General features: G+C 47.4%; 1 protein-coding gene across 3 annotated transcripts in view; it reads left to right on the forward strand.

Annotated features, from left to right (window-relative positions):
* The window catches only part of St3gal3 (ST3 beta-galactoside alpha-2,3-sialyltransferase 3), a 220,504-nt gene that overhangs the window by 166,285 nt on the left and 28,213 nt on the right, over positions 1-26,006 (forward strand). For all 3 annotated transcript variants that reach the window (XM_057784235.1, XM_057784238.1, XM_057784236.1), the window contains one exon: positions 23,835-23,929. In XM_057784235.1, coding sequence (XP_057640218.1) covers positions 23,835-23,929 — 95 coding nt within the window. The remainder of the gene's footprint in view (positions 1-23,834; positions 23,930-26,006) is intronic.

Genomic DNA, 26,006 nt, shown 5'->3' on the forward strand with positions numbered 1-26,006 from the left:
GAGCAATGTGGCGTGCCAAGACTTCCTACGCCTTATCCTGTATCATCTCTACAGCAGCGGGGGAGGAAGGCAGTGCGGTCAGCCCGTATCACATCCATTCATTCATCAAGCATTTAGCGCGTGATGATTGTTGAGTTCTGTGAGCCAGCCACGAGGGAAGCTGACAGACATCCCTGCTTTCACAGAGCACATGCTCAAGCGAAGACAGCTCAGAAACAGGGCATGGACATAAAACTGGAATGTTCTGTAACAGGAAGTATGGGAGAAAAGTAAAGAAGGATGAGGAAGAAGGAGCCACAAGGGCTGCTGGGGTTTTTTTTTTTGGGGGGGGGGTGCAGTAGAGAAGGGGGTGAGCAGTGTTATGTATGGAGCTGGTGGACAGTCTGTTCCCACTGTTGCGGCACCTCAGTGCAATGGGCCGTCTGCTGAAGTACGGACAGACAGTCTGGTGGGCCGTCCAGGACACTAGAGAATGTCTGGGCTCAAACGTTACATGACTACAGGTAGCATCAGAGTGAGCCCAAGCAGTGTGCAGGTGTGCAGGAGTGTAGGTAACGTCAGCCAGCTTCCCGTTCACAGGAAGAGAGAAAAGCAAGGAAGCTAAGGTCGAAGGCCAGGTCGTGGTGACATCACAGATTTGGACTCTAAGGGGGTGAGAGCTGCAGTGAGCCAGCAGAAGAGGATGAAAGATGGTGGGTAACCCCAACTACTGAGGACAGCTGCATCTAGCTGTGTGTAGCTGGAGAAAGTAGCTGGGACAAGCAGGTCCCTGGAGTAAATGGGCCACACACATCTGCCCTCAAATTCCAAGTGTCTGTGTTCAGAAGGGAACTTCTCTCCTGTTTCCCACTTTTTGGAGAGGGAAGCTCCGCACAAAGCATTGAGACTGATAACAATTGCTGCTGAAGCCCCACCCCCTTCAATATTGACAGATCCTACTACCAGGAGGAGACACGCCTAGTAAGAAAGGGGTGATGGGCTTTACCAAACACATGAGTCATTGCTGGTTTATGGTCATAAAGGCTCAAGGCTTTCAGAAAGGTCAATTGCAGAATGAGAAAGAGGGAGGGAAGAGGTGGGAGGGAGAGAGGAAGGGAGGAAGAGAGAGGGAAAGAAAGAGCAAGAACAAATATGAATCAGAATTGGGACTTAGCTATAATGTGGGAGAGTCTCACGTGCCATCCTAAGACACTGTGGGCACCAAGGACAAGGGATTCTCATGTGAACCAGTACTAAGGCTTCCAAAGAGGAGGTAAGGTGGGCTGGGACTTGCTCGTCTCTAAGACATCTGTCCCTGCTAGGATTGGCAGTACATGGGTTGGGGACCCAGAGTAAATCTCTAGTCCTGGATGGACGACATGGGTGCAGATAGCAGCAGGGAATGGGGGTGCTAAAGACGGGTGTGGACAAGGAAATCCAACCCTGTAGCCCTGTAGTTTGTGACTGTGACAGACCCTTGTCCCCTGCACAGGATCTCCAATATGCTGAGCGCTGTTCTAGGTTCCAGGGATGTGGTATTGAAGGGTGTAGCTCGATGGTAGAGAACATACTTAGCTTACTCGGGGTCCCGAATCCTGTCCCGTGCAGGAGAAAGGGAAAATGATCAGTTAGTTTCTCATGAGTTCAAAAAATAACCCCCCTCCCAAAGCTGGGCGGTGGTGGCGCACGCCTTTAATCTCAGCACTTGGGAGGCAGAGGCAGATGGATCTCTGTGAGTTCAAGGCTAACCTGGTCTACAGAACAAGTTCCAGGACAGCCAGAGAACTACATAATTAAACTCTGTCTCAAAAACAAAGCGAACACACAAAAATAGGCCTTGCAGAGCTAGACATGTGTAGAGGCTGAGGAGGGGCTGAGGTGGTAGGAGAGCCTCACCTGTGCCGTGTAGTGACGGGAGCCCCACCTGCAGAACACCTCTTCCTAAGGTTGTCGCTGGCTTCTCCCATTCCACCAGATCAAGCTGGTGTTATGAAAGAAGCGACCCTGTCACTGTAGCGCCCACCCAAAGTTAGTCACAGTGCTGGAGCGCTGAGCCCTAGGAGGCAGCCAGAGTACAGTCCCTTTCCTAGGAGCACAGTCCCCAAGGGAACCTACAGGGAAATCCCAGGAACAGCCTGCGCTAATGCATGACCGTCCTGGGGCAGTGTCGCAGAGTGTGATGTAACCCAGCGTCATGGGCACAGAGCATGATGTAATCTAGTCTCCTGGGACAGGAGCTCCCATCCTCTTTAGTTAGCATAAGTGGCACAACTTCCCCTCTCCCCCAAAGACCACCCTCAAGACTTGAAGGCGGTGGGCATCATATGCTTGTCACTGGAGAGTGGGTTCGGTAGGTGTAGGGTATGTGGATTGCTCGTATTTGGTAAACCCAGTGACCCACGGACTGTCTGGATAAGATGCTCAGGGTGTGACTGGTTAAGTGTGTCCTTAGCAGCCACCAGTTTAGCATGGGAGACTGGGCCTCTGGAATCTATTTGACCACTCACACTCTCCAGCCTTTCCCCACATCCTTCCTTAGCCAATAAGAGGTTGCAGAGTAGATGGTAAGTGCCCGTACGCCTGTCTCCAGGCCTGCACCTCTTGCGTGGTTCTGGAGGCCAGAACTGAAAACAGGCACCTGAGCTGATATCAGTGTCAGCTGAGCCAAGTCCCCCGTTCCCGCCATGCCCTGGACCGTTACCTGTCCCTCAGTTCCTCCAGCCCTCGCTGAATTGGCACTGCTTGTCCAGCGGTCACTCCACGTGGCTCCTGTAGTCATGTTGTCTCTCCTGTGTGCAGAGCAGGCTGAGGCAGGATCGCCCCGTCTCACGGCCCTACTCTCTGAAGTCTGTGCTCTGCCAGAAGAAGCACAGGCAGGAGAGGGCCAGTAAGTCACCTCACACACAAAAGCAAGGTAAATACTAGGGGGAGAAGGAAAAGGCGTGTGGCTGGATGACAGGAGTGGACAGGTTCTGTGGTGAGCAGGCTGCCCAGGGTTGGCCTCGTGAGGTCTGAATGACGGTAAGATCTGAATAAAGATTGGAAGGAGGGCGAAGGTGAAGTCAGTGTGTATGTGGAGGAAAAACATTCCAGGCCAAGGGAAGAAGAGTTCAAGCTGAGGTTCTAGGGCAGCAAGGGATGAGGTCACAGTACCAGGAACTAGTAGGGGATTAGGTCTGAGAGGAAACTGAGGCCTACAGGCCCTTGCAGACTCTGAATGGGATGCCAAGGCATCACGTGTGGGCAGCTTGATCTTGGAGAAAGGACTGGATCTGTTTTGTCAAGAGGGCTGGAGGAGGATGTACAGCAGATACAGGTGGATTTGTAGATTTGCGCGAAGGAGGCGCTCAGACCTCATCTGCCAGATCTTCTCTGCTATGCCAGGCACGGTCCTTGGTGCCAGGGGACATGGCAGTGCACAGTTCAAATAGAGTGTAGGTCCTCTTATAATAGCAAGCAAGGACCCATGGGAGAGGAAAGGCAGTGAGCCAGTTTTACATAGTAACCTATGCCTAGGAGGACAGCACAAGATGCATCAGAGAGTGAACAGGAAGCCCACCGAGACGGTAGAATTCAACAGGACCATTCTCAGAGGTGCACACCAGAGCCAGCCTTGAGAAAAGTCCAGACACTGGGTGTGTTTGCTCTATCTGAAGGTAGCTGGAGGCCGTCAGTACATGAGGTCAGCAAGGAAGGATGATCAGAGACAAGAGAGCGGATGCAGCTTCTACTCCGTACTCTGGGATAATGCTCTTGTACCCTGTAAACAAGAGTTGGGATGGTAAACATGGCTCCCAGAGCTGGTGCTAAACGGACCTCTGCCGTGTTGGAAAGCCAAGCCGGGTGGAACCAACAGCCAATAAAATCAGCATATATATATATGGTCATCCCACATCACTCCATGACCTGTGGTTGGCAGTGATAAGGCTCATGTCAGAGGAATGAGTGGCACATGGGTGCTTCCGAGGGCAGCTGGAGCCTGTGTGAAAGCAGGGCAAGGGTGGAAGCTGGCCATCTACCATTGCAGTTGTGAAGTGACATGGGGCAGTAGTAGATGGGAGGTGAGGGGAGCAGCTCAGAACGTGTTTAGAGATAATACTCACAGGACTTGCTGACGAGCTGGATGAGAATCAGCCAGAAAAAGATGAGTCAAGGGTGACTCGGAGGAACGCTACCCAGCCGGCCCGAGGGGGCTTTGTTTGTAGAAGAGGCATTCTTTCTGTAGTATCCAAGGATCTGGGCAAGCGGCCCTGAAAAAGTGAAGATGAACTATTCCTGGCTTGGGACTGGACCAAGGACTGGACCAGCAGTGTTGGGCTGGCCTTCCTCACCGTGACTGCCAGCGCCCAGGCCTACAGTCCTCCGTGCTCAGCCGCTTGCTTGAGTCCACCACTCTCCTGGCCTCACAGCAATCTCCACGTTGGGCTGAACCCATCCAATCGCTTTTCCTGTGTGTGCTTTCTGGGCAGATAGCACATCTGCATCGGCCACACGCAAGTGCAAGCCTCGAAGCTGCCATGGCTTCGTGGTCCCAGCCTCCTGGGACTGCTCAGCGCTGCTCAGAGGCCCTTCCTTGTCCCTGGCTGCCGTGTTATGGGACTGGTGAGATGTTTACCTTTCACAGGTCCCTGCAGTCCACATTCCCCCAGCCCCAAGGAGTCTGTCTGCTGAGCGTCCCCTCGGCTCCGCTCTCCTGCTAAGTTCAGGGTGGCTGTCTTCACATCATCTCAGATGCCCTCCTCCCTCATACTTTGCATCTGTTTGTGGCTTTCCCTCCAAGGTCTTCGTCTGCTGTCACCTCTGTCCCCTGCAGCCCTTCTCTCATGGCTTGCATCGTCTTCCTCTTGGAACGCAGATGTGGCGTCTTCCCATCGGGCCTCACTCTGCAGCTTCCACTTTGGTCCTCCCCCCATCTCTACCCTTTAGAAGTGGTCACAGGTCCCTCTTCACTCTCTTCCTTCTCTGTGCCCTCAACTCCTGCCGCTCTAGTCTGTCCCCTCTGCAGCCCCAGCAGTGTGTTTCCCTAGGGGGCTAGTGACTTTCATGTATCCCCACACACAACACAATGAGTAAGACTGTGGCTATAAATAGTGCTGACCCAGGAAGTCACGGCATTGATCAAATAAGATAATGTGTGTGGAGCTCTCTGCATAGGAGCGGGAGCACAGCAAGAATCCGGGAACTGTTTGCTGTTAACTGGCTGCTTATTGTACTTCACAGCTGCCTGCCTACCCGGCTGCCTCGCCCCCAGTCCCCGAAGTCACAGTCCCAGTGACTAGCACAATGCCCGGGATAATATACTAAGTGTATTGGAGAGACAGGTGGTGGGTTCTGGGGACCAGTGGGACCACGCCTTGGGCTGTGGGTCCTCTGATCTGCATAGACAGTCTGGCCCTCACTCGGATTCTTCCTCGGTCAGAAGAGCTCCCATACTTTCTCCTGCCCTGCAACTTCCCACCGCTGTCCCTCCTTACCTCCCTCCTCCTCCATACTAGTAGGTACAGGCTGCTGTCAGAGTCCCAGCGAGCCTGTCAGCAGGAGCTCAGACACTGCCCCTCCAGGGCCTCTGGCGCAGACTCCTCTCCTCCTTCAGCACAGGCTTCCTTGCCTGTCATACATGTCAGGCTATGGCTCCAGCCCGTCTGGACACAGATGTGGCCACAGCCCCTCTCCAGGCAAAGGGCCGTCACTAGCAGCACTTCAGACCTGGGGTGGGGGTAGGGGTTCTGAACAATGGAGACATCACTGAAGCCCAGCTCTTTGAAACAGGAGGACCAAAATGTTCATGAGGGGCTGGAGAGATAGCTCAGGGCTTGCTCATAGACATGAAGGCCTGAGTTCAATCCCCAGAATTCATATTAGAAAGCCAAGTGTGAGCTGGGCATGGTGGCACACGCCTTTAGTCCTAGCACTTGGGAGGCAGGGGCAGGTGGATCTCTGTAAATTCGAAGCCAGCCTGGTCTACAGAGCGAGTTCTAGGATAGCCAGGGCTACACAGAGAAATTCTGTCTCAAAAACCCAAAAAGAAAAACAGACAAAAACTATGGTGGACCAGAAGGGTTTGGTCATCTGCGTGTGGCTTAAGGAAGGTATCCGAGAGGTAGACATGCTCCAGGAAGGCCTTGGAGAGTGAGGAGGAGTTCGTGGGCATGAGACAGGCGGAGACTTCTGGGCAAGGGAACAGTGACAGGGCCATGAGGTATTAAAAGCCCAGTGGATTCTAGAAACTACAATTATATAATTAAAAAAATGAGCCAGAGCCGAGGGGAAGGAAGGGAAGCCGGTGTCTGGAGACTAAAGAGGTCGAAAGGAGCTAGATTGCAAACATACACACCAGACTGGAGGGCTGAAACTCGTCTTCCAGGCAACAGTCATAGCTGGTGGGATCCCACACCAGACTTCCAAGCACAAAGAAAATGCGTCCGTTTGGATGGCTACGCCTGGTTTGCTGCTGACCTTCCCGGCCCACTTAAACCTGCAGTGTGTTTCCGCTTTCTTCTGGGCGTCCTGCAGATGACAGCTCTGTCCATGTAGCTGCATGATGGCTCCAGTACTTCTAAGCCTGCATTGGCCAGCTTTTTTGTCCCCCCAAAAGAGGCCAGACACCAGCTGTAATTAGCTTTGGTAAATTTAGGCTGTATTTGGGCTAGATAGTCTCTGCCACAGTTGTTTGACTCTGCCATTGGAACATGAAAACAGCCACAGACCATTGTATAAATGAATGGGTGTGGCCGTGTTCCAATAAAACTTTATTTATGGGGAACAGAGAGCTGGCCTAGAGGCTATAGTTTGTCCAACCCCTCTTCTAGGATTTGTAATCTTTGTAGAGAAAAGTAAACCTCCCACCTCCCCCAGTGCCCAAATGCCTAGCCTTTTTTAATATAATTTTTCAACTTCATTTTATCTTATGTATATGTATGTTTTGACTGCATGTATATTACATGCGTACCTGGTGCCCTTGGAGGTCCAAAGAGGGAGTGTAATCCCCTGGAACCAGAGTAATGCGTGTTTGTGAGTGACTACCCTTAACTGCCAAGCTGTCTCGTGTGTGTGTGTGTGTGTGTGTGTGTGTGTGTGTGTGTGTGTGTGTGCATGCATGTGAGAGAGAGGAGTGCATGTGCCTGGACTCAACTAGGACCATCTGGGATGAAAAGTGGGACTTCAGGAACCGAGCAGCTGAAGTTTCCAGCGACTCTGCAGCTTGAAACACACTGACGTGGCCCTGCGGTGCTGACGAGCGCCCCGCCTACCCTTTCCCCACGCAGTGTGTGCACCTCCACAACTTTGCTGCGCCCAGTCAGAAAATTCCTTGCTCATTCTTCCTTCCTTTTGTGCTACTCTGCCTACCTAGGTGGGACCAGAGGGGCAGGGTCCCTGGGGGGAGGGGAGGAATGCTTCATTCTGCCCAGCCTCACCTTGAAGGGGTGGTTGCTATGGTTTCCCTCCCTCGGGGGCTTTGTCTCTGCCACTCTGCTGCTCCAGTGCCCTCCCCAGCATTCTTTGCCAGGTTCCTGATGACTTGTCACTCAAAGCCCAACCCAGTTTAGTCATCATCTCCTTTCAAGAAATCTCTCCCGTGTGCCCAGTGTGGTCTATAACCTTTGTGTCCAAACTGCCGCTCTGGAGACGTAGTTCCTATGATTGTTTCCTTTTCTCTCCCATTAGCTTCTGAAAGCAGGACCCAGACTAACTTACCTTTGTGCTCTCAGTTAGCACGAGGCTCACAGCCAAGAGCAAGCGGGCAAGCAGTCGCTAGGCAAAGACGCATTCTGCCTCTCCAGCTAGTCCTGAATAAGCTGCGGAGAAAGGAGCTTCGTGTGGAATCGTACTTGGGGGTTGGCACGCGCTGTCTGTCTCTTTACCTCTGAGCTTGCCTTTCAAGGGTATATGCTTGCCTAGTCGAAGGAATTAGCATCCTTTCTTCTTAGACTCTTGTTTTCTCATGGGAGAAGGCAGCAAGGCATAAGGCCGACAAGGCATTTAGAAAGCATTTATCTTCCTTGCTTAGACATATCCCTGGGTACATCTTTATGGCAGAGTTGCAGCAATTAGATTCTTCTGTTTCATGTACCCATCCTTCTCACTGTGGGTCCTCAGACAGCGGTTCTGTGGGTTCTGGCTTTTCCCCTACCGGATGAGACTCATTTTCAGGCTAGGGTTGGGGAGACACCTGTAGCTGCGATGTCTGGTCCAGGCCCTCCGTGCAAGGCTCTGCCTTCTTGTGTTTTCTACGTTTTACATCTTATGTATGGAAGAAGCGGCTAAAAGGCTGGCCACCCAGCAGACACACACAGAGCTGGCATGGATTGGTGTTCTAATCCAGCAAGCTCACATACAAAGACAGCTTCGCTATGAGGATACAAGGGGGCGGGGAGTGGCAAGAAGGAAGATGTACACGGGGTTTGCCAGTGCCCACACATAACCCATCATTCATGATAATATCACCCAGCCAAGTTCCTCGTTAGCCTCTAGGCACGGGGTGGACGATCTCAGTCTTAGAAAGTATTTCTGATTGGGCTGGTGATGTAGCTCAGCAGGCAAAGGTGCTTGCCTCCAGTCCTGGTTCCCTGAGTTCTAATCCCAGGATTATGGTGGGAGGAGAGAATGGACTCCTATAGATTGTTCTCTGCTCTCACAAGTGGGCTGTGATACTGGTGTGTGAACACACACACACTGAATAAACATATTTTTAATATGTCTCCTCCCTTCATTGTACCCTCCACACCCTGGCACACGGCTGAGCCAGAAGATCCCTTAGGAAGGTCCCGTGTTCTCTTTCTCGGCTGTCAGGCTGATCTTGATGCCTCACCATGGTGCTATCTTGGTGTATAAGCCCAACAGCAGGGAATCCTCCTGGCTCCTGACTTCTAGAGGCACTTGGGTCAGAACTAACCTTCAGTTAGTGCCCTTCTAGGGCCCCAGTGCCCTCAAAGCACTGAGCTTTTGGATCTAAGGAAAAAGAACAGGCAGGTCTCTGCAACTTCCGCCTTCCCCTTCTCACGCACTCACACACCCTTCTGGAACCCGATCCCGAGGCTGCCTCCAGATGGGGCTCTGACAGGGCCTGCGGGCTGGGGCCTGTTAGCTCTTGCGTCATCCTGCCCTGTTACCCACTAGGCCAGGGCAAACTGGCCAGGCACCCCACACTCCTAATACTCTGACCAGCCATTCCTCCGTCATCTGTCACCTGAAAAGCTACCATTGGCTGGGTCCCCTACTGGGGTACTGTTCTTAGGGTTCTGTGAGATGCTCCCACAGGCCACCTTCAGAGTTGTCAGCACATATACACACAGCCTTCATTATCAACCACCCCCACATTTCCTGTTTGTGTCCCCTGGCTTAGCTTCCAAGGCCTCCCAGGCTCTGTGCCACCTCACAGGTGCCCAGCGAGAAGAGGACAGGCCCACCTGGTGGGGCAGGAAGGTTTCCTAGAGGAAATACCAGATTTCCAATTAAACAGAGAAGCAAGGTTTGGAAACCAGAGGGGGGCCATGTGTTAAAAGCAGAGAGATGACGTGTGAGGACCAGTATGGCCAGGGAGCCACGGATACAGCGTAACCAGGAGGGCAGTGGCCTCAGGGGACTCGGGTACAGACGGGATGAAGGGGGACAGAATTTCCTCTGCTCTTTCTGAAAGTTCTAGGGATAGGATGTCTGTGGCTAAAGGGGGTAACATCCTCAGAAAGTTTGGGGGGGCCTCGAGATGACAGAGGGGGTAAAGGTGATTGCTGTCAAATCCAGTGATGTGAGTTCGATCTCCAGGACCCACAAGGTAGAAGGGGAGAACTGGCTCCCACAAGCTGTTCTCTGACCACACACACACACGTCCACATACAAAATACATAAATACAAGAAAATTTTGTTTTTAAATATATTTTTCTATGTATGGGTGTTGTTTGCATGTGTATCTGTGTGCCATATGCATGCCTGGTGCCCCTGAGGTCAGAAAAGAGCATCAAATCCCCTGGGACTGCAGTTACAGATGGTCAGGAGCTGCCACGTGGATGCTGGGAACCGAACCTGGGTCCTCTGCAAGAGCAGCCAGTGCTCTTAACCACTGAGCCATCTCTCCAGCCCACAAATATAATTTTAAAACATTTTTTTTAGAAATCATTTAAAATAGAAAAGTTGATTTATTTTGTTCCCATGAGAAAGAACTGTAGGACAGGAAGAGAATCCACAGCATGAAGTCAGCACCAGCCCCTCTGTTGAAATGAGGGGCTGGATAAGGAAGCCAGGTTTACAGATAGGTAAAGGGACTGGCAGGGTCTGGGGAGCAAGACCTAATGAAGTTCCCATTTGATGCTCTTGGGTGTTTTCCCTGAAATGAGAGATGTTCTGCCCACGGAAGCTGGGAAGGTCAGAGTTTGTGGAACATGTTTGGAAAAGCTGCTAGCAAAGTTGTGGTGCAAGTCTATGAATTGGTGGTGGCGTCTGCCCATTGTGTATATGTGCTCATCTGTGTGTAGACACTTATCCAAATGTTTATGTGTGTGTGTATTCATCTGTGTATAGATGTGTTAATGTGTGTGTACACATCTGGGTATACATGTGTATGTGTTCGTGTGTCTCTGTGTTCATGTGTGTACGTGTGTGTTCATCCGGGTGTTCTGGATGAAGGGGGAAAGTTCTGGCTGAAATTCCTTGCTGGTCCCATAACATAATAAAAGATAAAAGGTTTGAGATTAAATTAATCTCTGGTTAGGTTTTGCCTCATGAATGGGACAAAAAGACAAAGGAAGCAGAGGGAGGGGCATGTGGTCCTGAACAAGAAAGGCCCTGAAGGTTGTGGGCTCTGGCCAGGGAGAGAATAGACTAGAAATGTGTCTGGAAACCAAGGGGTCCAGGGGTGACAACACAAGAGAGAAGAGAAAATGGAAAGGTAGGAACGTGTGTGCAGAGAGCGTTGGAAATTCCAGGCTGTGGCTGAAAAACTCAGGCTGGCGTGGAGTAGAGGTATGGAGTAGAGGTGTGGAGTAGAGGTGTGGAGTCGAGCTATGGAGTCGAACTGTGGAGTAGAGCTGTGGAGTAGAGCTATGGAGTAGAAGCAAGGATGACTAGAATGAAATAAGTTCTCTTGAAGCATTTAGGACATTGATGTTTCTAAAAACCAGCAAAGATTGGATTCCCATGCAAGGTGATGCAGATGCTGAATGTAGCAGATTTTAGGTGATTTATTGAAAGCCTAGTAAAAGCAGATTTAGGTGGTGATGCTGGTGGTGGCATTTCTGGTGGTGGTGGTGGTATTGGTGGTGGTAGTATTATTGGTGATGATGGTTAGTGGTACTGTTGGTGCTGGTGTTGTTGTTGTTGGTGGTGGTGGTGGTGGTGGTGGTGGTGGTGGTGGTGGTGGTGGTGGTAGTGGTGGTGATGGTGGTATTGTTGTTGTTAGTGGTGATGATACGAACATTAGAGTGTTAGCTGTGATTACTGTAACTTCCAGCATCCACCTTCTCTTCTGGAAGTTCTACGGGAGAACACAACAATGTAAAGTGTCCCACATCCTGTTCCCATTCCGATACTCTAACCAGGAGAGCCCGTGCAAGGCTAAGGAAAGAAGACTGGAGACTGAGCTAGCACAGGTTGAATTGAGGGATCACTGTGTACTGTCCTTGAATCTGTACAGCTAAAGTCAGTGGTACAGAAAGAGGAAACCAGAATGAGCATGTGCACACATACATGGACATACACACGGACACATACATATGCAGCACCTAAGAAAGAATGAAGAGCCACAGCACAATCCTGAAAAAGACAGAATCTGTTGAGAGACTTGGAAATGGATAGACTGGATCCAATCTTTACACCAACCAAGATGGATCACTTTTAAATGTGAAAAGGAATAACAAAGTGTAAAAAGAGTCATAGAGAGGTTTCCCTATCACTAGAAATGAGGAAGACAGTTCTAAGACCCAAAATCCAGAAGCAGAACTGGAGTGATGGCTCCAAGGTTAAGAGCACTAACTACTCTTCTAGAGGCCCTGAGTTCAGTTCCCAGCAACTACATGATGGCTCACACCCATCTGTAATGAGATCTGGTGCCATCTTCTATTTTGCAGGCAGAACAGTGTATACATAATAGATAGATAGATAAATAAATAAATAAATAAGTAAGTAAATAAATAAATAAATAAATGTTTTTTTAAAAAAAAATCCAGAAGCAATAAAAGGGTTGACATGTAGAAGGAGCTGCGGGCTGCATTCCTGCCGATCGGCTCCCAGCCACCGGCTAGCTTTACCTGAAATAACGACACACAAACTGTATTCATATAAACACTGCTTGGCCCATTTCTATTAATGTGTGTAGCACCACAAGGTGGTGACTTACCAGGGAGATTCTAGCCTACGTCCATCTTGGGTCAGAGGTTCATCGCATCTGCCTCAGAAAGCAGAGCTATGGAGTCTGAGCTCACTTCCTTTCTTCCCAGCATTCTATTCTGTCTACTCCACCCACCTAAGGGTTGGCCTATCAAATGGGCCAAGGAAGTTTCTTTATTAACCAATGACCTTTCTCCATCATCGACAGACTCTTGACTGCATGTCTTTAAAAAAAAAAAAAAAAAAAAAAAACAAAACAAAAAAAAAAACAACTAGCAAATAAAAAGGGAGAAAAGAAAGCAAGGAAAATGCCACAAGCCAAGTAAACAAATGAACTGGAGGAAATGTAATTTTATCTCAGAGGGTTTATATATTTAATATGTAAAAAGCTTCATGACTTAAAAAAAGGAAAAGACTAATGCCTGTAGAAACACCAAGAGGTTTAAACAAAGTTCACAGAAAACCACAAATGACCTTTTCACATATGAAATCATGAGCCAGCTCATTCATAACAACATGCAACTGGGCAGGGTGGTTTAGAACTATAATCCCAGCACCCTAGAGGCTAAATTTAAAAGTCATGCCTAGCTGAGCAGTGGTGGCGCACACCTTTAATTCCAGCACTTGGGAGGCAGAGGTAGGCAGATCTCCATGAGTTCAAGGCCAGCCTGGTCTACAAAGCGAGTTTCATGATAGCCAAAGCTGTAACACAGAGAAACTCTGTCTCAAAAAAAAGGAGGAGGAGGAAGAAGAAGTCATGGTTCATTGGTGAATGTCCTCATCAGCAAACCTGGCAACCTGAGTTCCATCCTCAGAACCCATATGAAGGTGGAAGCAGAGAACACACATCACAGCTGTTTCTTGGATTCCACACAAATGCACATGATGCATGGGTGCATGCAGAATAATCAATAAATACATTAATACATAAATTAATATTTTAATTGAAAGGGAGGGAGAAAGTAAGGCTAAAATGGCAATGAGGGGCCAGGTGTGGTGGCATGTTTCTGTAATCCCCCATTCATGAGGCAGGAAGACTCCTATGAGTACATGGCCAGACTGGGCTATATAATGAGTCCCATAAACTACATAGCAAAATTTGATGTCTAAAATAAAATCAATAAATAAATGAATTGGGGACTAGAAAGATTGCTCAGTGGTTAAGAGCACTGGCTGTTCTTCCAGAGGACCCAGGTTCTTCCCAGCACCCACATGGCAGCTCACAACCATCTGTAACTGCATTCCCAGGGGATCCAACACCATCTCTGGCCTCATCAAGCATGCATGTGGTGCATAAACATACATGCAAGCAAACACTGGGACACATAAAGTAGTAAAATTGTAAAAACCCCAAAGTAGATAATAAATACAATGACAGTGAGATACCGTTTCTTTGTATCGGAGTGGCAAAACTGAAGTTTTAACAATGTCCTCTTTCGGTACAACAGTTTGGGGAGTGAAACTTTATATATTGCCAGTGGGTATCACAAAATGTCGCAGTCTCTGTGGAGGACAGTTTGGCAATTTGGAGCAGCAGGACACAGACACAATTTGCTTTTGATTCAGCAGACACACTCCTGGGATCCCTTTATTGGCAAACAGAAAAGACATGGGGCCAGGTGTGCTGGCAAACCCCTGTAATCTCAGCGCCCAGGAGTCAGAAACAGGAGAGTCACAAACTAGCCTGGATACAGTAAGATGAAGTCTCAAAGAAAAGAAAAGGAAAAAAAAAAGTATGAAGCTATTGATAGCCACTGTTGTCGGAATGTGTTTCATAAAACACCAGAAACAAAGAGACTGACTGCATTATACGTGGTATGTAACTTCAAGGAGTATTGTCCAGCATATGTTATAGGATGATACCGGGATATACTATTTATTTAAAAAAAAAAACAAAAAAAACAAAAAAAACGTCAGGGTTGGCACCTTTAATTCCAGCACTCTGGAGGCAGAGTCAGGAAAATATCTGAGAGTTCCAGGACAGCCAAGGCTACACAGAGAAACCCTTCCTTTCTCAACAAACAAAAAGCAAACAAACAAAAAAATCAATAGTCCAAATGTGTATACTGTGTTACCTTATTTAAGAAGCTGAGCAAGAGGCTTGCAAGTTTGAAGGAAGAAGAAGGGAAGGGGAGGAAGATGGAGAAGGAAAAGAAGAATGAGGAGGAGGAGGAGGAGGAAGGAGGAAACAACCCTGAGGGAACAGAAGTGATGATCAGAAACGGGCACAGGGGAAAACTGGCTTCTCTAAATGTTTTGTTTTATGAATTTAATTTGGGAACTATATAAAGTTTTATGATATCAAAAGATAAAAAGTCAACTGAAATGGGGGAATGGAATCCCTATAAAACAAAAGGAGAACAAAACCCAACTCAGGAATTCAGCTCCTAGTAATTATTTCAAGTGGCAAAGCAAAGCCATTTTCTGCGCTTGCCATGCTAGATACAGCTTTCCCTAAGGCAAGGAGCATCGCAAGGAAAGCTGAAGTTTCTAGGGTTAGAGCGAGTTTTAGAGTGAGTAGGGCCCAAGAAGCGGCTCAGTAGGTGAATGTGCTTGCGGCCAACTGCAGACCTGAGCTCAATCCCCAGGACCCACATGGTGGAAGGAGAGAGTCAACTTCCACAAGTTGTCCTCTGAAACATATGCAATAATTAAATGAATGTAATCTAATTTATTTTTAATTTAGTATGAGTAATGATGCTGGTATTGTTCTGTTTTGTGTGTGTGTGTGTGTGTGTGTGTGTGTGTGTGTGTGTGTGTGTTAGATTAAAGCAACTCAGGGTGTTGATGTTCCTAGAAAGGAGCTGACTTAACAGCAAAGGGCATGGGCTGGAGAGATGGCTCATCGGTTAAGAACACGCATCACTCTTACAGAAGACCTGAGTTCAGAATCCAGCTCCCACATTGAGTGGCTCACAGTCACCTGTAATTCCAGATCCAGGGGATCCAGCACTCTGGCTTCCTGCACTCACATGCATATACCCACACAGAGACACACAAGCATACATGTAATTAAAACTAAAAATACTTTTTTTAATAAAAAAAAAAGCCAGGCCAGGCAGTGGCGACATACGCCTTTAATCCCAGCACTCAGGAGGCAGAGGCAGGAGGATCTCTGTGAGCTTGAGGCCAATCTGGTCTACAGAGTGAGTTCCAGGACTACATAGTAGGTTCAAAGCTGTATAGTGAAACCCTGTCTCAAAAAAGCATGTGTATGTATATGTGTGTATGTGTATGTATGTGTTTGTGTATATATGTATGTATATATAGTGTGTGTATGTATATATAGTGCATTCCATGCCTGAACTACATATTGAGATCCCATATCAAAAGGAAATTAATAAGAGAAGCACAGAATAAAATCAAATGAGGTCAATAAAAATGAATTTTGGGTTCTGTGAGTTGTATGTAAGTAAAATCATTGAAGTAGAAGGGAAGCACATTTTCTTGTAATCCTAAATTTGAATTGAGAATATAGGTACAAGTTATTTTTGTTGTTGTTGTTCAAAAATCTGTTTCCTAGTTTGGTCCACCTAAAAAGGCCTGGGGATAGTGGGCAGCCTGCGGGCACAGGTGTAGTAGGGGCTGCGGGCCTCTTCCCACAGCCCGGCTCATGGTTGCCTGGCTAGCTTATGCCCCAAAATAACGACACACAAACTGTATTCTTTTAAACACTGCTTGGCCCATTTCTGTTCATGTATGTAGCACCCCAAGATGTGCTTACCAGGAAGATTCTACCCTACGTCCATCCTGGGTCAGAGCTTCATCACGTCTGCTCTGGAGAGGAGAGCATGGCGTCTGCTCCAGAGAGCAGAGCTGTCGAGTCTGAGCTCACTTCCTCTTCCTCCCAGCATTCTATTCTGTTTACTCCACCTATCTAAATTCTGCCCTATCAGATGGGCCAAGGCAGTTTCTTTATTAGCCAATGACCTTCCTCCATCATTTCCCCTTTTTCTGTTTAAACAAAAAGGAAAGGCTCTAACATAGCAAAATTACATATAGCAAAACAGTTATCAAGTAAGAATTACAGTTACAATATTTACATCTATTTTATCTTTATCATAACTAAAGAAAACTATAACTATCTATTCTTCAACTCTACCAAAGACTCCAGAAGGATATAATATTACCTAAGCAAACAAGAAATAAGCAACTTCTAAACTCTAGAAATGACAGAGACATCTCGCTGCCTTGACAGTCACCCAAAGTTTCTCTGTACCGTTGGGGCATCCATCTTCGGCCTAAAGGCCCATAGTTTCCAGCAAACATTTCCATGAAGCAGGAAATTTCAAAGTCAGTTCAGTCACTATCTGCTGTGTCCTGCAGAATGTCTCGCAGACTCCTTCATGAATCAGGAACCCCGAAAGATCATCTCACCTTTAGGCAAGTTCAATAGTCCTCTCTCTGTGGGTTCTCTGTGTCCAGTTTATGCAACAGTCCAGGCAAGAGCAATTTCTTGCCCAAATGGCTATCAAACTCCATAAGGTGCCTCTTCGATGCCCATCTTCTTTCTTCTTGAAGTAGATTGGTGCTGCCAGGAGCAGACATTTCTCATTGTCATGAAAAACCTTAAGTTATTAAAACATTTAAAATACCATATTCTCTAGCCTTTGAAAGATATGATGAATGCCTATCTGAAATATATGCATGCACATCTAGAAAATCTAACATGACTACAAACTTGACTGTTATTGATAATTATCCATTAACAACCTATATACATTACATTTTTAAATGAACTACACAATCACAATACCTTAATCAAGGTCAGAAATACATAAACATATAATAAAATTGACCTTAATTAATACCAGTAAACCAAGATTCATATCAATGCAAATTATTCACATCTATATCATCTTCCCCTTTAAATGTAAAAAGAACATTAATAAACAATATATGGGAACATGGGCGTAGCTTTTTTCTCTCCAAACTGCTTCCTGCTGAATGGGGGCGCTGTTATTCGGGTCTTTTATGGGATAACCTGTCTGCTAGGTTCATCTCAGTTGGCAGTTGAGCGAAGCAATTTTTTAAGGGTGTTCACAGCAACCTTTCAGGAGGGCGTGGTCTATCATACCATATTGGAATAGAAAAAATCGACAGGGTCTCATCCTCTGTGAAAACAAAAGAAGAAACTCCTTTCCAAAGCATCATGTCCTTAGATTCAAATTTTAAAGTCAAGGTATTTTGAAAATATCTATCTTGGATTAGTTCAGCATCATTTATAAACAAATATCTTTTAGCATCTGTTCCTCCTTCCTCAGCATTCAAACAATTCAAAGAGAGCATAATAGCATACAGTATCAAGATTCTCTGTGTATTTTCCATCTTTGTGCAGCTTTATTTTAACTCTATTTTGTTTACTTTACTTTTGTTTTATATTCTCTGTATATATTTGTCCTGGAATAACTCTGTAGACCAGACTGTCCTTGAACTCTCAGAGATCCTTCTGTCTCTGCCTTCCAGGCATTGGGATTAAAGGCGTGTGCTACCACACCTTGAAGTCACAGAGGTAAATTTCCCTCTTGCCTCCCAAGTGTTGGGATTAAAGGTGTGTACTACCACACCCAACTACTCTCTTTCTTCCTTATTTTACTTTTAAGAACTTTAATTTTCAGCTGTATATATTTTTAAACACACTGTAAATCATTTAAAGTTTTCTTTGTCTTTGAATCTCTCTTTACTGTATCTCTCTCTTTTTCTGACCACATGAGCCTTTAAATTACTGAGCAATATGGCTAGGATTAAAGCCGTGGCTTTGCCGGCTAGATCTAGCCCATTCCTTAGCTTTCCAGCCTCATGGCGGAGGTACCGGCTGTAGCCATGTTTATCACCACAACTCTGGCGTTTCAAGGTCCTCGCCAGCAAACAAGCTGCAATACTATATCCACAGACAACATTCAAGTCCTCTCTCTGTAATCAGCCCTCCTGCCTCAAACAGTCAGAGTTTGCCCTGGCAGGACAGACCAGAACGCCAGCACTTTAAAACAGCACAACTTTTTTCCTGCTACGGCTGAAAACAAACAAGCATGCAGTCAGCTTCTATCAATACCATTTAAGTGTTTCGTGGCAGAACCTCTTAATGAGCTGCAGGATTTTGCAGCTAAAGCTGAGTCAGGAAGCCTCTCTTAGATGAGAGCGCTTGCTTGCCTCTAGCAGGCAGAGCAGACCCGAGAAATTGTTGCTACCAAGAAAACATGCTTTACTCTATTCTTTCCCAAGCTTTCTCAAGCTTTCTGTAGATTCAGTTATCCACGTGGGCGCCATTTGTAGTAGGGGCTGCGGGCCTCTTCCCACAGCCCGGCTCATGGTTGCCTGGCTAGCTTATGCCCCAAAATAACGACACACAAACTGTATTCTTTTAAACACTGCTTGGCCCATTTCTGTTCATGTATGTAGCACCCCAAGATGTGCTTACCAGGAAGATTCTACCCTACGTCCATCCTGGGTCAGAGCTTCATCGTCTGCTCTGGAGAGGAGAGCATGGCGTCTGCTCCAGAGAGCAGAGCTGTCGAGTCTGAGCTCACTTCCTCTTCCTCCCAGCATTCTATTCTGTTTACTCCACCTATCTAAATTCTGCCCTATCAGATGGGCCAAGGCAGTTTCTTTATTAGCCAATGACCTTCCTCCATCACACAGGAGCATCCTGGCACTGCAGTGGGGTCTCTCTGAATCATTTCTAGCACTGGGCAAGTGACAGAGTCCAGGTGGGGCCCAGAAATGGACTGAATAAATCTGGGGCATCTTTTCACATGAGAGAGCCAGGTCTTTTTCAGAGCACACTCAGCCACTCGGGAAAAGGTGTACCCAACAGTTCAGGAACCAAACCAGAAAAAGGCTCTAGGGGCCAAAAACGTCTGGTTCTGAACATCCAAGAGAGTAATAATTACAGTGAATTGGCATTATAAAATATAATAAAAATAATTTAAAGAGGGAAATAATCTCATTCACCAGCTCTGAAAAGCACTAAAGGGCCATCTCATTGCCCTGAAAATTGGTAAATGAAGGGGAAAATCAGGCGTTTTCTTCACCTTTCCTGTATGTCCCGTTCCTGGGGATGACCAAAGAGTTGATGAGTGTTGAGAGATGTTAATGAAAAGCTCTACGTCCCAGAATCGAAAGAAGGAGCAGGTCTAGACACTGACCCAGACTGCCAAAGTCACTGTTTGCAAAGCTGGGCCAGCTCTCAACGCCACCGGGAGCATCTGTGTGTCCCAGGGAGCATCTGTGTGTCCCAGGGAGCATCTGTGTGTCCCAGGGGTCCCCGTCCTAGAGGACAGAACCTGCATGATGAAGCCTCCAGCTCTAATCGCAGATGACAACGAAACATGCCTAACAATATCAGGATGCAGTCAGGAAAAGAATATGTCTGTAGGACATATTGTATGTCCTATAAAGAAAATAAATGTCTATAGGACAAACAACACATTCTCCTTCACCACAAATAGAAGTGGAGGTGGGGAGAAAGGGGCAAACTATGGATTTAAGAGATCAAGAGATCAGCACAGAGTGTGGACTGTGCTTCCATCCCAGTCTGAACAAACCAACTATTGAACTAGCAGCAACAGGCATGTAGATGCTCACCTGGAACCCCAGCCCTCAGGAGGCAGAGGCAGGCAGATCCGTGAGTTCAAGGCCAGCTTGATCTCAGAGTGAGTTTCAGGACAGCTAGAACTGTTACACAGAGAAACCCTGTCTCAAAAAAGTAAACATTTTTTTCTTTTTGTTTGTTTGTTTTTTCGAGTCAGGGTTTCTCTGTGTATCTTTGGCTGTCTTGGAGCTCACTCTGTAGACCAGGCTAGCTTCCTACTCACAGAGATCCACCTACTCTGCCTCCTGAGTGCTGGGATACATGCATCACCACACCCAGCAAATAATTCTTTTAATTAATGCTGGTATAGTAAGGGTACTGATGCATTTGGGAAATGGAGGATAAAGAATCAAGAATTCAAGTTAGGAGCAGCAGCTAACTTCTAGAGGTCCTGGGTTCAACTCCTAGTACCCACACGGTGGCTCACAACCATCTATAACTGTGGTCCAGTGATATCAGGATGCCCTCTTCTGGTGTGCAGACAAAATATCCATATACATAAGATTCATAACTAACTAAGTATTTTTTTAAAAAAGAATTCAAGACCAGTGAAGGCTATATAATGCACTGTCTCAACCAACTTATATATGTGGGAAGCAAATTAAGGTAGACTATTTTATGATGAAATGGCATCGTTTCTGGGGGTTTTCAGACTAAAACAGAATAAAAGGAGATGGTTGATAACTGCCAAGTCAAGGTTTGCACACACAGCATAGCAAGGGGAAAGTTTTAAGAGTATACACTGTAAGGAGAGCAGCCTTGTTTGTAGAGGGCTGCAGCCACCCAGCAGCAGAAACACTAGAGGAAGCTGGCTCTTTCTTTGAAGTGATATAAAAAGAGGCTACAGAGCGAGCTTCTAAAACACGGAGGCCCAATAAAAGAATGAGGCGGAGAGTCAAGTGTTTGGAAGCATCATAAAATAGGAAGGAGTAGGTCACGTGCTCCAAAGGGACGGTTTTTATGAGGCCTTATCTGGCCCATTTAATGCATTTTCCACAGTCTGACCTGTGAACTTTTTTTTGACTCTTTATTAATTTGGCAACTCCTGCTTTTCTTGGTCACCTTTTCACTTGAGCCTTCTTTTCCATTTCACTTATAGGGACTGAAATGGGTCACATGATCAACAGCTTCCAGGTTTTGTTGTTGGACCTGGTCCCTGTGAATGAGGAGATAACAGTCTACAAAATCATATGTGCAAGGGGGCATCAGTTTTGATATGTGCCAAAGGGGGTAACTGTGTCTGTGGTGCAGGATTAGGGTGCATGTGTGCTTGCCTACGTGTTTCCCAAAATTAGCACATAGTACAGGTCCCACAGAAAAGCCATTCTGAGAGAATGAGAGGCTGAGGAGATGGGTCAGTTGGTAAAGTACTTGTGTAAGTCTGAGTACCTGACTTTGTGTCCCCTGCACACACATAAAAAAGCTGAAACATTATGACTGTCCTCCCATCCTGACTGTATCCCTTTGTGCCTATCATCCCATTGTGACTGTCCTCCCATTTGTGACTGTCATCCCATTGTGACTGTCCTCCCATTGTGACTGTATCCCATTGTCCCTGTCATCACATTGTATCTGTCCTCTCACTGTGACTGTCCTCCCACTGTGACTGTCCTCCCATTGTGACTGTCATCCCACTGTGCCTGTTTGTCATCCCTGAACTGGGAAGGCGGATGGGTAGATCCCCGGGGCTCACTGCCCAGCCGGTATCTCCAGGTTCATGAGTGGAGAGCTATGGAGGAGGACACCCAGGTCAACCTCTGACCCCACAGATGTATGCATGTGTTTGTATACACACCCCCACACACAAAGCTCCTTCATTACTAATCTACAGCATTCATAGGCAAAACGAAATGCAAAAGTAAACAATGTTTTTTTTAAAAAACTAAGCTAGGGTCTTGTTAGATGTGGTGGTGCACGCCTTAATCCCAGCACTTGGGAGGCAGAGGGTCTCTAAAAATCAAGGCCAGTCAGGGCTACACAAGTGGGAACCTATGTTTTTCTTTAAAAGTTGTTATTTGTATGTATGTATGTCATGCATGTGGGGTGCCAGTGATGGCCAGGAGAGGGTATGAGATGCCCTGGAGCTGGGGTTATAGATGATTGTGAGCCACCTGGTTTGGGTGCTGGAAACTGAACTTGGGTCCTCTGGAAAAGCAACAAGCTCTTAACCACTAAGCCTTCTCTTCAGCCCCCCAAATTGGTGTTCTTAAGAGTAGAACTTATAAGAACCTTCTAATGATCTGGGGTACAAAAGGGAAAAGGAAGAGAAAGGGGGAAATACATGAAGGTCACTAGACCAGATCTGAGATTTTATTAGCATATAACATCCCGTACATGCTGGGAAGTAGATAAAATCCCATCCGAGCTTGACTGGAACACTACAAACCTTCCGTAAGGCCTGTCGTAAGACAGAGAGGGCAGTTCTCCATGCATGTGTGTCCAGAGACCTTGTTCCCGTTGCTGTTTCTCATAGACCTTGGCCACAGTGCTCCTCTCCAGTAAAGCCTCAAATGTGCTATCAATTTATTTGAATTTTATACGTGAGAAATTGAACAAAGGAAAGTGTGCTGACTCTACTACTGGAACCCACAAGTCTGAAGGAGAGTGTTAGCCTCAGACTGTCGTGGCCGTGAGTGTGGCCATCTTTATAACCGTGGCGAGGGAGCAGGACTGTCTCCCATCCCTCTCAAGTTCATGCCGGTGTCTCTGACATTAGGCCTCTGAGGGATTGTTAAGCTTAGTCCTCCTGGGATGATGGGGGATGGAGTTAGTGATGATGGGGCTGAGAAATGGATGCTTAAGGTATGTGAGGGGGGAATGGTCTGGCTTCCGGGCGATAGTGGGGAGAGGAGTTCCGGGGGTGGGGTGCTTTCCTACAGCCTCCCACCATGCACTGAGCTAACTGGGGTTGAGTCAGAGGCAAAGGTGCAAAGTCACTGGGGCTTGCTCAGGAGGGCCCACAGCGGGATTCCCAGCGCAGTGTGCTGGCCGCCTCCAAGACTGCCAGCCTGCACAGGGTCTCAACCCAGGGCACTCGCTTCCACGTGAAGTGTCCTCTAGGCCTTTCCAAAGAGCTCGATTCCTCCTATGTCCGCTGCCTTCCCCTTACAGTTCTGGTGACCTGTACATCCATCCCCAACCCTCCAGCCTGCCCTGCCCAAGAAGAGGAATATTTTGCCATTCCTTCCTCCCAACTCAGCATCTCTTCTCCTTCCCTTCTCCTTTTCCTCTCTCCCCTCCCCTCTGTCTTTCTCCTTTCCTTCCATCTTTCCTGTGGGTGCAAGTGACCCCCTTAAACTCTTACTAGTCGCTTCCACACCTCCATTCGAACTTGGGGTCTGCCCACAAGTACACCCCAATTCTAGCTGGTCTGACCTCTCCTCTCAGCCCTGCACCCGAATCACAGGAACTCTGCCGTTTCTTTCTCTTTTCTAGCAGAATTCTCTCTTCCACGCTTTTCCCACTTCACTATGATACTGTGAATTTGCCTTCCTCCTCGCCCTGGGTGGTCTGACTCCCAGAATCCTCTCCAGCATTCTGTCTCCCCGAACCGGCTGGATCTTTGGATACTTTCGTGCTCCGCTGGCACCGTCTTATCCCCATGTTCCCAGATCGGAGGAACAGAGCGGGCAGCGAGTGGAGATGGATGCCTGGATAACCTTCCAGAGAGCTTCCAGCGCTCAGCCATTAATCCTCGCTGAGCAGAGCTTGTCCAGCCGCTCCGACAGCCAAATAAAGACTAACCAGGCCTGCTCTCTCAGACTCAAGCTCTACTCAATAAAATCAGCAACTACCCAGTTAAAAGGCTGGGGAGGGAGGGCGGGCGGGCGTACCAGAATGTGGAGGGTGGCTTCCCATCACCAAGGCTGTGTCCTGAGAGTCAACCAGCACTGTAGCCTATCGCTTTTTTTTTTTTTTTTTTTTTTTTTTTTTTGCTGTATTCCAGGTTCTCCAAGCCAGCACCCATGTTCCTGGATGACTCCTTTCGCAAGTGGGCTCGCATCCGGGAGTTCGTGCCACCTTTTGGAATCAAAGGTCAAGGTATGTTGGGAACCCTTAAACATTAAACACTTGATTTTCCCATGCCATTCCCCTATTCTTCAAGACAGGGCTGTATCTTTAGAAGTTCTGCCCTGGGGCTGCTGAGATGGCTCAGTGGGTGAAGGCGTTGACTGCCCAGTAAGTCCAATGTCTGGGATCCACATGGTAGAAGGGAGAACCAATCATGATAAATTGTTCTCTGACTCCATGGTACCCATTTGCAAGTGAGTGTACACATATAAATAAGCATGTGTGTGTGTGTGTGTGTGTGAGAGAGAGAGAGAGAGAGAGAGAGACAGAAACAGAGACAGAGATAGAGATAGAGAGACTGAGACTGTGGTGCCGTGCATACCTTCAATCACAGAAGCAGAGGCAGGCCAGTCTCTGAGTTCAAGGCTAGCCTGGTCTACAGATTGAGTTCCAAGCCAGGACTACATAACGAGACTCTGTCTCGGAAAACCAAAACAGTTCCCTGCTGGAGATTGTTCTGCACTGGCCAGAGCTGGGTCTGCTACAGTGATGCACACAGTCCCTTTGGTCTCGCTCTAGTCCAGTGAAGGAGCAGGTGCCTTAGAGCAAGACCAGATCTGGTGCCATGAGACTGCAGAAGAGATACGCTAGAGACATTGTCATAGTGCTGTGGCTACATGGAAGGTTCCTGGAAATGACAGACAGACGGCACTATCATAACCCCCACCAGGCTCCTGTAATCCCCGCCCAGTGTCTTTCCCGCTGACTTAGCCTCTCTCTATCCCAGGCTAACCTTTCTCTCTCTGTTCAGTCTCCCTTCACCTTAGGGACCCCCTCCACACAGCTCTGTTTCTTTGTTGAGTGCCTGACTGTTCCATGGCTTAGTGGGAGGATCAGGTAGGGTGTGAATTCCCTCTGACTGTGATTGTGCTTTGGTCTCCCTGTCGCTAGAGAGAAACCATGCAGTGATATAAGCTTATGGTCAGTTATGAAAAGGGCTGTTAAAGGGTACTACCGTTGACCAGGAGATGTAACCCTTTCTCTGCTAGCCCAGTACTGCCTGGAAAGAAAAGAAAAGCCAACAAAAATGCTGTTGAACTGAGGCTCTGACCTCAAGCCTCCAATAGGCACATCCAATGGGTTAGTTTAAGCTGTGTGAAAACCCCCTTCCTCGGTACTTGTATTCAGGCAGATGACTCCTTCCTCTTGAATCCTCACTCAGGACTGACTGTGTAGCTCCAAAGGCTAGCGAAAGCCGCTAGAACCCCAGCCAACGAGAAGAGAGCGGCTCTTCCGCTGTGCCCTTCTGTAAAAGGTCCCATCACAGAAAGCAAAGCCCCGTCTTTGTCCTTGTCCTTGACCAACTAATAGTGGTTAGCTCTTCTTTGGAGGTAAATTTGGAGGTGAGACAAGAAGAGAATGAGAGGTGCCCCCACTTTAAGGTTCATCTGGAGGCACTTAGTGTAGAACCTCATTGAAGATTTGCTCCTCAGCCCACTCCCAAGGAGCTTGTGGAGAACCTGCCCATGCCCAGTCCCTCCTCTGTGGGATGGAAAGATTGCTTTCCAGTCATTCATGTGACCTCTTGCTGTCGCCGAAGTTGTGTGTGTGCACATGTGTTTGAGACACAGTCTCACCATGTAGCCTTGGCTGGCCGAGAACTTACAGAAATCCACCTGCCTCTGCCTCCTGTGTACTGGGATGAAAAGTATGTGTGCCACCATGCCCAGTTTACCCCCTTTTTAAAGAGTTATGTGGGGGACCCCAGTGTAACTCAGCAGTAGAGTGCTTACATAGCATAAGCAAGGCTTAGGTTCAATTCTCCAGAACAGCAAAACCAAATAAAACCAAAAGACAAAAAGTTTTATGTTGTTTTTTTTTTTTATTTTGGAGTCCTCGCTACATGGAATGTCTCAGACGTACAAAGAAATGTTAGAGTAATATAATGAAGGCCTAGTGGTCCAGCTGAATATCAGCTAAGTGTTTGCCTGGCGTGCATAAGTTTGACCCCAGGACCACATAAAACTATGCTTGCAGTCCTAGTGCAACAGCAGGCTCACAAATTCAAGGTCACTTTCAGCTACAAATCAAGGTTGCAGCTGGATTC

The sequence above is a fragment of the Chionomys nivalis genome, chromosome 11 (assembly GCF_950005125.1).
Source record: "Chionomys nivalis chromosome 11, mChiNiv1.1, whole genome shotgun sequence".
Taxonomy (NCBI): domain Eukaryota; kingdom Metazoa; phylum Chordata; class Mammalia; order Rodentia; family Cricetidae; genus Chionomys; species Chionomys nivalis.